Source organism: Pezoporus wallicus, unplaced genomic scaffold (assembly GCF_028554395.1).
Source record: "Pezoporus wallicus isolate ANWC-B61680 ecotype Strahan unplaced genomic scaffold, APGP_CSIRO_Pwel_v1 contig_8042, whole genome shotgun sequence".
In the NCBI taxonomy this organism is placed as follows: domain Eukaryota; kingdom Metazoa; phylum Chordata; class Aves; order Psittaciformes; family Psittacidae; genus Pezoporus; species Pezoporus wallicus.
Window position 1 is genome coordinate 3,572,960 of NW_026639380.1, and position 11,922 is coordinate 3,584,881.

General features: G+C 42.7%; 1 protein-coding gene across 1 annotated transcript in view; it reads right to left on the reverse strand.

Moving 5' to 3' along the window:
- Positions 1-10,740, reverse strand: part of ADSS2 (adenylosuccinate synthase 2) — a 36,244-nt gene extending 25,504 nt beyond the window's left edge. The window contains exon 1 of the mRNA XM_057414459.1: positions 10,410-10,740. Coding sequence (XP_057270442.1) covers positions 10,410-10,577 — 168 coding nt within the window. The 5' untranslated portion in view covers positions 10,578-10,740. The remainder of the gene's footprint in view (positions 1-10,409) is intronic.
- Positions 10,741-11,922: the final 1,182 nt, after the last annotated feature.

Below are 11,922 nucleotides of genomic sequence, written 5' to 3' on the forward strand. Positions count from 1 at the left end.
TTTCAACTGTCAGGAGCATGAATTTCATAATACAAAGTAATACAAATACATTGTTGTCCTTCCTTTTGATTTTTCTTTGTAGTCAATACCTAGTCCCACTGTTGTTGCTCGAGACTTCGAGACAACACACCAAAGTTAGGGTGGTTGGTTTCACGGTTGGACTCAGTCTCCAGTTTTCAGGTTATCAGTTGCTGTCTACACCGCTGCCAGCAATGCTGGAGGAGTAACTGGCATCAGATGACGCCAAATATTTGTGCGGATAACAGGGTAAAACACGAGCTGGCTCAAACTGAAAGGAGAACAAAAACCAGCTATTTTTTCCCCCTCAACAACATCAGTTCAAACAATTCATGAAATCATGAAGTCAGGCATCTTAAAAATCATTAATCATAGCCTTGATGCAAAAACCAAACCATAACACCTTCAACCATAAAAGTTTCCTGGTACTCTTTATTTTAAGAGTTGTTGGTTTGGATTGGGGGGGGGGGGGGGGGTGTGTTGTTTGGTTATTGTTTTGCTGTGGTTTGTTTTCTTTTTAAAGTCCTCTACATGTCGAGTACAAAACGGTGACAACTGGACTGGAGTGAAAACATTTCTTTCCATTTATTTGGAGACAGTGTGTGAAAGTCATAATGAATAATTACCATGAACCTATGCTGTGTGTCCCAACATGGGAAGGACATGGACCTGCTGGAGCAAGGCCATAGGGCCACGAAAATAATCAGAAGCTGGAGCACCTCCTCTCCTATGAGAGCAGGCCGAGAGCTAGGCTTGTTCAGCTTGGGGAAGGCTCCGGGGAAGACTTTAGAGCAGCTTCCAGTGCCTAAAGGGGGCCTACAAGAGGGCTGGAGAGGGACCTTTTACAGGGGCAGGTAGGGAGAGGACAAGGGGGAATGGTTTTAAACTGAAAGAGGAAAGATTTCAATTAGACATTAGGAAAAAATTCTTTACTGTGAGGGTGGTGAGACACTGGCACAGGTTGCCTAAAGAAGCTGTGGCTGCCCCATCCCTGGCAGTGTTCAACACCATGCTGGACAGGGCTTGGAGCAACCTCATCTAGTGGAAGGTGTTCCTGCTCATGGCAGGGGGTTGGAACGAGATGATCTTTAAGGGCCGTACCAGTCCAAACCATTCTATGATTCCAGATATGGATTTAGTTTGGGGACTTCTTAATTTGATGCTTTGATGGATGAACAATTTAAAATCCTTTTAAGACACAGTAGCCTTTTTAACCCTTTCATGATCCTTACAGTATTAATTATACTGATATTTTGAAGTATTTTAAGTAATTAAGTGGGATAGTGAAGTAAGATCAGGCACAAGATTATTACTTATCTATAATATTTTAAGCAAAACCTGCTGTTGTAAGATGACTAAATGCCTAAGCTCTTAGAAAGGGCATTATTCCAATTTTAGTGGTGTGAAAAAGCCTATAACCCCTAACACTAGCTGGTAATCTTGAAATACCCAAGCTATGTAACATGTTGAACAGCTAAGTCTACAGGACCTGACAGGAAGGGGCATACTAATAGGGAAATTATCACACAAGTACTGTTAGAATGACAGCAATCCCGATAACAAAACCTGCTTTCTAGAAGCCTTATTCTAAAAAACATTACCTATAAAATTACCAGGTTTGAAATATCCCTTTTAGAGAGGTAAACTGCTCAAAATACTATTTTTTAAAAAGCAAACAAAACAAAAAAGGATTTTTCTTCAGCTTCCTAATGATTAGGTAGCCTAAAAATCCTTCTCAGTGTAAGCACCACACCCAAGAATCTGCATCCATATATTCAACTCAGATAGGCTGGTCAGTACTATGCACAAAACAAGATACTATTCTAAAACGTACCTATCCTGGCAAATGTGAACAGAATCAGTTACATGTACACTGAGGGGACATAAGATAGCGAAGGCAGCTGCAAGCATTGCTCATCTGGAGGCCATTTGATAAACATTCTTAGGAAACACCCTTTTGCAATAGTTTTGAATGCCTGAAAATACTAATTTCAAAGGAAAAAAGTCATTATCTGCTAGTTGACAGTTTAGTGGAAACAAGTTTGAAAATTCAATGAATCGAACAAGTGATTCCTGCTAGCCAAAACCCTCTGTGAAAGCACTGGAAGGCATTATTTACCACAAAAAAATACACTCATGCATATGACACAAAGACACCAGTTACCACAATACTGTACCATCCATGTTCCTGAGACTATCACTGGAAAATATACTGAAGACTAATCAATAGTATCAAAGAGGACTGCATTTTAAACATACTGCCTGAACAGCATTTCTAATAACACATCAATACTGATTTTAAGGTAATCATTTCAGCACTTCCCCCATCTAAGCAAAACGGCTTATTTTCTCCTGCATCCTATAGCTTTTAAATATCTTAACTGCCAGCTAAAGCATTCTGCATAAAGAACAAAACAGAACTAGCAGCAATATTAATGCAAGTACCTGACTAAAGTGTTTTGATTTTTTTTTCTTGTAGCTCTGAAGACTAAAACCATTTTTAGAAGTGTAACTCTTAGAAAGGTTTACTCTGCAGCCAAACTGGTAAACTCAAAACCATGTATGAACAACCCCAAAGCAAGACAAGTCTTCTCACTTTGAACCTTCCTGTAGCACAAGAGCTCTTTGGCTTATGTTCTGTCCCTGCAGAACAGCTTTCAAATCATGTATGAAACATGGAAAAAGAGCATTCATAACACTTAACAGCAATTTTTCTTCTGGAATTACATTGTTCTACTAGTCAAAAGCCCCAGAGGGAGCATGCATGTATTGAGCTGGTTCACTGGACAAATAAGAACCCATCTTTTTTGGAGTTACAGCAGAGACTTGATAATTTCATAAAGTTAATTTGATATAATAGTAATGACTTATGTCTGTCTTCAGAAAGTCTAATCGAGGACTACTTCACCAACCATTTTGTATCATGACTTTTACTGTCAGTATTAAAGGGAGATGCTCTTTTTAGACCAAAAGGTATTTTCTTGAATTAAAATACCACAAAGAAGTTATTGGGTAAGACTTCAGGTATACAGTCCTTAACCAGCCACCACCAAAACTCAGCTAACAGAACACTGAAGTTGAAACAACCCCTATATGGGTGGTTTTTTTGGGTTTTGCTAAATATGAAAGTACAACCAGAATGTTTCCTAAGAAGTCATTTATTTAAGAGTAACTTATTTGGCCTACCATGAATATACTTAAACAATATTAATGTTTATCAAGGACATAAAAATTATCAAAGCAGGAGTTACAAGTTCCAGTATGTTTTATACCCCTGCTTGCTAAGTTCAGAGCTGATGAGAAGCTAAGAGAAGCCAACAATTAAGGAAGCATGGAATCTCATCTTCCAAAAAGACTCTGAAAATTATATACAGCCATACTCAAATGCTTATAGAGAAATCCCAAACCAGACCCTTTTCCTATGGTGAGTTTGCTCAGAAAAGTTCCATGCTCCTGCATTTGCAGCCAAGCTCACTGATTTACCTGAAAAGCATGCAAAGGACTTGACTGCTTGTCCTTCCAGTTTAAGCAGAAGGATCTGCAGTTCTTCCATCTTCCTGGCACATGGGACCCTTCCAGGAAAAATGTACACTTAATATATCCATCGTTCTCTGGAATACCCTCATTCTTTATCTTATAGTCAACCTAGATTCAAACTTCAAGTTTTTCCCTTTTTTTTTTAAAGGCACAGTCTAATATGAAACATTAATGTACTGAGTTGGGTAATCAGCAAAACCCAACAAGAAAGCAGAGTTGCCCATCCATAAACTGAAAGCAAAAATACTCTTCCTCATAAGAAAACAAACCAAAACAACCCATACATTTCCTGCTTCTTAAAAACTCTGTGAAGAGCATTGAAGAGCAGAAGTATATATGTGCCATGCGTGCTAGCCAAAGAAGCATACATGTAAGTAGGAGGCATATGCAGATACAAAAGTAGAACGTGCAAGAAATCACTGCAGAAACACATAAAAAAGTATGAGGCATTTGAAACTAAGATGCAGGAACAACAGAATATCTTTCTCCATTTTAAATCTATATAAGTTGAAACTACACATTTTATTTTTAGAACCTATCTTCATTAGTCAAAGGCAGACTAGACATTAATATAAGAACCAGAACAGTTAAATCTGTTTTGAATGGACTGGGACAGCAGTTCAAACCCTGATGCCTCACCTACAGCAGTACTCTCATAACTGCTAAGGTCTACAACTTGACCTAACAGGGGAGGTGCACAGGGAAAAAAAGATTCATTAAAAAAAGCAGACTGAAATTACCATGGCTCTCTATATTGGCACTCAATACAGAAGTATTTAAGGCAGCTCTGAAATACTGACATATACATTTAAGAGAACTATCTACCCAAGAAGTCTGCAGTGACAATCCCTGCCTTTTCTTAGGATATGATCAAGACATCTATTTCAAAAATATGATGCCTTAGGGTAGATAGAGCAAGTAAGTCTTTCAGGTTACTTCCTTTAGAATAGAAATTAGTTGTCTAGTTTAAGGAGATGTTATCTCATGGTACACTGAGGAAGAAGGCATCTTCTCCTTTCAACTCCCCCATCAGATGTGTGTGTACATAATTTTTTCTACAGTTTACCTTTACTGCTACCACATTGCAGCATTCATTTTTAGCTCAGGGCAACCACTGTTGCTTCTGAGCTAGTTATAGAAATGACTGCCAAGCTGGGCAAGAAGCAAGTCAATGTTGCTTTGGCATCATATGGTTGTATACGTTTTCATTTAACTCTTAGATGAAAAGTCAAAAATACATCAAGAAAGCTGGATATTACAATTACTTACAAGAATCATAAGAAAGGCTCCTTGCCTCAGTCAGAGTCTGGGAATGCTGAACACACCTTTAGCAAGTTGATCAGCTTAGCAAAGAGACATACTTGAACCCCTATGATGCACCCTAACTAGATACAGCCTTGCAATGACTAGGCTATTTGCTTCTCATTTCAATACATATTGCCAAAAATCTATTTTGAACTTCAGATTGCAAACCATCCCCTTTAAAGATGTGAAAAAAAACCCCAATGTTTTGATAATTAATTCATTCTCACATCCCAGCTTTTGTGATTTCCTGCTTTCTGCACCCTCCACCTGCAATGAATTAGCAGCTAATAAACTCTACTGTATAACCTGCTCCTGGATTTCAGTATAAACAAAATCCAGCAGCTGGCAATTTTCTTCCTTTACAATCCATTCATGTTTGTTAAGATCTAAACCTAGCTCAAAAAGCCATCATGTAACACACTTAATAAGTTTCTAAAACTTTGGCTAGACTTCAGAAATTTTTGAACATGTAGTACAAGAATTGTTGCATCAGAACGAGATCAAAAGTGTGGCCTGAGGCAGAACATAACAGAATAACCACATTATGCTTTATACATTCACCTGTTTTCTCCTAATAAATAAAGGAACACATTACTTTTACTTTATCTAAAAAAAAAACAAAACACCCCAAACCATACTTCTCTGTACTGACAGAACTTCCTCTAAGGAGCTCCTAAGGAAATACAATATTCAAACAGACTTTTTAGACTGTTTTTGGCCTAATTTCACCCAGTTTGCTAAACCTCACATTGCTGCAACACACATTGGTAGGAAGGGAACAGGATTCATTATCCAGGTCCAGAATACAGACCAATCTATTCCTAAGAGATAAAAGAGATTCAGCGAGATGGGCAGATAAAGAACAAGAAAAATGCTGAAAGCACCGACTGGTCCAGCACTGCATTGCTTCAGGCCACAAAACCCCACAGATATTTGCTACATTTCACAAGAATATTTAAGAACAGATATTATAAAAAAAAAAAAAAGGGACTTTGAGAATATTTACAGAGAACATCTTACAAATGTCAGTGAGATAGTACAGTAGGAATAAAATCATACTTGAAACCTTTATAAATTGCTATAGAGTCCTGCATGTTAACCAACCAAACATAGCAAGGCTTTGTAATGAGATTGAAAAAACAGTAAGAAACCAGTAGATCTAGGCATAATTTGCTCTTCAGTGCTGTTAAGATCTGTTAATGGCACAAACTTCATGAGCTGGAAAATCAGATTTCAACTGTTCTGTTACAAAAGATCACCTGCCAATGATGCTCTAAAGCAGGTCTATGACTTACTGATGGGGCAGGCCAAAGAACTCATTTTACTGACCCCTCTTTCCTCACCAAAGCACATTATCGGCGTGCTGCCAACCACAACAAGGTCCAATAGTGCAACCAGCACTTTAAAAAGAGTGAGAGTTCTAGCTAGACACCACGTATCAAATGCCTGAGCTGCTAAAAAAGTACCAATAGCTACAGCTACTGATTCCATTATTCCTATTTCTGCATGGCCTGCAAAGGCTCTAGACTAAAACACATTTTCAAATGAGAATATTTACAAAAGAACAAAGTGAGCTTGGTGAATGCAATACAGGAAAACTCCAGTTAAAAAAAAAAAGTGGCTATATACAGACTAGTGATATGGAGGTTATTAGGCAGCATTGGTCTGATAGGTATCAGCTCACAACGGTAACTGCTTAACCCCAAGAATCTGCACACTGAAAACTTCTCTATTTGTTACACCATAATTGGCACATATCAAGCAATCAGCAGTGATGTGACTATTCACACTGTTGCTTGAGGGGAGGAGGAGGAAAAGGGAGTACAAAGAATCCACACATAGCAATTACCATGCATTAGCAGTTCAGGAGTAGGAGTAGCATGACCCCACCGCAGGCAGGGCAGTAAGGGTAAGTCACAGGCAGACCATAATGTAATCAGTTACCATTTGGTAAGAAGCTGCAATTGTATTTTGAAGTAGCAGCACAATGTACAATAGGACTGAAGAAGCAGGAAAACAGGATTCTTTAGCATAGGAAGCAGGCTTAAAAATAATTTGAAGACTTGAAAAATCTTATTCACCCATGCGACATATACTGTAAATAAACCAGTTACCTCCAATAGTAAGAACAGGATGTGTTGATGAAATGAGTAAATGAAAACAGAATCATGTAGTGCAGACATTACATTCTTTTCTGTACTGCATACACTGGTAGACTGGGTGGAGGAAGTGGTGTTAATGTAGGAGATACATGGCATATTTTGGTATTGTGTTCACTTTCATAAAGCTATCTAGAATAATTTGCTTGCATTAATTTGCCATTCCCATATCCACTAAGAAACGAAACGCTGGTAATTAAATTCCCCAATTCAGTTGTGCTCTGCAATGACAGGAAGTCCTTTAAGCAGAACTGGAAATGTTTAACTTTCCATTGCCTGTGGAATTAACAAAAATACAATGCATACTTCTAAACATGATGGGTTTGGTGGCAACTATTCCTGAATCTCAAACCCATTCTTTCTCTATTTTACTGTCTGGACTATGATTTATGTGACAGCAGGTAAACAGACTTTACTCTGTATGCCACTGAAGACCAGATGTAGGTTTAAGTCTCACAATGCATTTATTTTATCAATTGTACCATTTTACCACATACTTCCTCGAGGTAAATGAAGACCAATTCAAATTTAATAGTGGAAGAACAAGTACATACTTTGCTTGCCATGTAGACGTGTTTATATTAACTGCATCCGAACCCCCTATACAAGCGGTGTCCTTACAAAACCATCATAGTTGCCAGTGCAGCTGCATTAGCTGCTACATACATGCAGACCCTAGGTGTATTTTAATTTTTGCTTAGTTTCTTCAAACAGTTGTTTTTGAAACCATAATACTACTTGTCATAAAAGCAAATCTGTCTCCTGAAAATACCATTCCCTTGCTCTGAACACAAGACTCCTTTCAACAATCTCTAAACCTAAGATAAAACACTTTAGAGGGTGGTACTTAGAAGTAGAGCCAAAATACAACTTATTTCCTGACACACTGCTTCAGCTAATTGTACCTAAGCAAGCACCTCCTTCCAGATGCCACAGTCAGCTAGTCAAACAAGTGACTGAAGCACACTCGCTACCTAGGAGACGACCTTCCTGTGGCACAGGTTTTGGACTATATCTTCTTGCAGCGCCTTTAAAGGCACTGTAAAAGTAAGTGATAGCTCTCACTTCTGGGACAGGACCAATTTTACGCTGCACAGAACCAGGGACAGCGATACAAAAGCCACACCAGAGTGTTTTACTGCAAATACAGCTCAAGTTTCCAATATATCTTGGACCTGCTACAGCAAGTTCCCAAATCCTCCAGGAAAACGGCTATACTACTAAATTTTTCAGAAGAACATACCAGAAATGTTTGATCTCATCCAGAAGCACTCTAGCAATTCTGTGGCATGCTGAACAGAGAGAACCATCTTACAACAAACGAAAGAATGAGAAGTTCCAATTACAGAAAGCTGGTATTAGCAAGGGGCAGACTAAGTGTGGTACAATCTTTCTTTCTGGATTTGTAGCGGTACACAAAGTTCAAGGGTCATACTCTACATCACCAGCAGTAACACAAACATCAAGAACATGCTTGCGTACATAGGAAGATGATTCAGTCTCAGTACTACTGCAAGAGAATATTCCTATTTTCCCCTCTTGTTCTGAGAAATTGTTCTTTGTGCTTACCCTGTCCAAAGATTCTCTTTTCATCAAGGTCCTCTAAGCCAAGAATATTCCATTTTATTTACTAAAACTGTAAAAACTAAATACAACAAAAAATAGTTTCCTGCCATTTTGGTGAGTTAAATCAACTTACAGAAGTGTTCAAGTGCCAGAGTCAGTGCATGGGAAGAGACCCAGCCAGCACAGCCTTCGTTTTCAACAGGAAAGGGAAGAAAGAAGGATGAAAAAACTCCCCTCAGCAGAACCAACAAGCTGTTAGAAATGTCAGAACTGGCCATGAAATTCAAGCCTGAGATAATAAAATGATTTTTCCCTTTTCATGATCCTTCACCCATCTAATTCAAAAGGAGTAACAAAGACATTAAAACTTGTGAGCACAAAAATTCACTGCCTGCCTCTCCTCTCTCTCCACCAAAACTTCTTAGTATTAAACAAACATGTTCACCTAGATGCCCTTCAAGTCTCAAGAACAAAGCTGTAAAGGACAAACTGAGTCACCGTGTTCTATAACCCTCAAAGCCAAGCAACCACGCCACAGCACATCAGATTTTACTATATAAAAAAGGAGAAAAAAAAAACCACAAAAACCTACAAGATATATGGGGAAAAGTAATTCATCTGTGTAAACAGCTATTTAAGAATATGTTTGTTTACTTCAAGATTAAAAATCTCTGAAGTTCAAGTTTTTGATTTGTCAGCTGCACCTGACTTGGTTTTGAAAACATCAGTTTTATGTGCAGTTCTCAGTCAAAACACAGCTTCAGCCTTTGCACTCTTAGGGAAATGGTGCACTCTCCCAAAATAATTTATTTAAGCTCAAATTTAATTTGTGCAGTCAATAAAAGCATAAAATAACAACACCTACATGAAGTCTGCATATGCTGCAGGCATTCTATGTTGCTGTATCTCTTCAAGAAAAAAACATACACAGGTTTGGTTCATTACGTTCTACAGAATTTGCTACACTACAAACTGTAAGATAAACTATCTCCTCAGCTCTGTGTTGTTTTAACGCAGGCATTTAAAAGTGCTGTGCTTGCAGGCTAGGCTCACTTTTTTTGCTCTTCTGCTGGAGTAAGGCCCCCAGAGAAGAGAAATTCTAAGAACTCTTAAGAGAAAGGCGGGATCCCACCGGCACCACAGTGACCTGGGAACAAGGCGAGCCTTTAAAAGCGAGTTTTATGTGAGCACGACTAAGTCGCTGCGGACACCCCCCTCACGTGCATCCGGTGCTAACTGCTGGTTTCGTGCGGGGCCAGCGCTGCCCCTCGGGGGGGGGGATGGCGGCGAGCACGCTCCCGGGCGGCGCGGCTTAGGCCACGCCGCCGCCAGGGAGGGCTCCCGGCCCCGCAGAACCCGCTCCCACCAGCGATGCTGCGGGAACCGCCGAACGCGGCCCCTTCGCGGCGCCCCCAAACAAAGAGCGCGGCGGCGGCGGGTCTGAGAGGGGGCGCGACCCCAGGCGTGTTCCTCCTGCGGGAGGCCAGCTCTCGGCTGCGAGGCGGGCGCCTTCCTCCTCTTCCTCCTCCCCCCCACCTCCGGCGCCGGGACGGGGACAAAGGAGGAGCGGGAGGGCTGCAGAGCCCGGCGGCGGGGCTCCCGGCAGGGGCTCCTGCCCCGTTGGGGAAGGCTTCGCTGCCCCGCCACCGCCGCAGCCCGCCGCCTCACCGGGCACCGGCCGCCCTGCCCTGCGCCGAGGCGGGAGCCCGGGGGTATACGGGGACGAGAACGGGTGCCCCACGCAGAACCGCGCGGCGGGGCGGTGGGGCCGCCCGCCTCAAGGTGACATCCGCGGCCTCCCCCGCGCCCCGGTTGCCTTCTCACCTGGCACCTGCAGACGATGTCGGCGTCCTGCGCCAGCAGGTCCACCACCTTGCCTTTGCCTTCGTCGCCCCACTGGGCCCCCAGCACGACGGTCACCTTGTTGCCGGGGAGGCGCGCGGCGCACTCGCCGTTGGGGATGGCGGGCGCCGGGGCGCCATGCTCCGCCATGGCTCACGCTGCCCGCTCCGGCTCCGCTCCAGGCACATGCGGCAGCGCGCGGCGGCTCCGCTTCCCCCCCTCCTCCTCCTCCCAGCCGGGCGGGCGGTGGAGCCGCTGCCGCGTCCAGGTGCCGCCGCCTACCGGCCCCGCCAGTGCGGCCTCCCCCCCCGCACCTCGCAAGGGCAGACCCCTGCCTTCAGGCGCAGCCCCGCCCAGCCGCCTCCCCCGCGGGGAAACCGGAGGAGCCACAGCCGCTCCCGGCGCCTTTTTTTACTTCCTCGCCCTCCCGCGCTTCACCCAGGACTACATTACCCAGCGTGCTGCGCGGCATCCCCCGCGCAGGGTGCCGCGCGGAGCCGGGCGCGGTGCATGCTGGGGCTCGTAGTCCTCGGGGCCGCACCTGCAGTGGGACGGCTGCCTGTGGGTTGAGGACCGGGCAGGGCAAGGCGGTGGGGAGCGGCTGTGGCTGGGTGGCGACTGCGCCTTGGGAGCGGGATGGAGGGGTGTCAAACCTGCGAAGGTGTGTTTGCAGTGCACCACAGCTCTGCATGTATGTAATTAGTTTTGCTGACAATGGTAAGAATGTAAATTACTTTTCATAGAACCAGGGGCTGAATGCAGGAGGCCATTTTCTCCAGAGGCACCGAAACATGGCCTCAAAGCCTACTCACGAGGAAGAAAAAAATAATGGAAAAAACCCATAGCAGAGAAATGCCTTCATCATGCATATTTGAAGGCTTAGAAGTGGAACTGATGGCTCAGTGGCTGTTTTCATTCCTTCTTGCTTCACAGAATCAGCACCCCTGGGGGAAGAATTTTTTTTGCAAAGCAGCTATTAAAAAGACATAAATCCAAATGATGTAATTATTGCTAAGACAGCCATTCAGAAACCTGAGTCACTGAGCAGGCACAGTCTGCAGCTGTCTGGCAGGTTGTAGAGTTTGGTTTTGGTTGCTTATTTGCTCCTGCAGGTTTACTTTAACCAAGAATCTGAGGATCCATAAAAGTCACTGGAGCAAAGTTTAACTGTATCTTAGAGAGCTACAGGAATATATAAGAGACAGTTAAATGCAAAGTTGAGAGAACATTTTTTTTTAACAACTGAAAATACCTAAATCCTGAATATCGGTGCAGAGATGCTGTGACGGTAGTCAGTTCAGTACAAAGATGTAGAGCAACTGCAAATCACAGGAGACAATTGTGTATGTACACCTCACAGAGCAAATAGTTCCTTAAGCATCCCAGATAGTCCATAGTACTAATATTTGTGCCTGCTTGTGTTAAAAAAAAACAACCCATAGCTGTGATTTCTGTGTCACCGCAGAGACCTTCTGGGAAGTCAGTAAAAGCCACA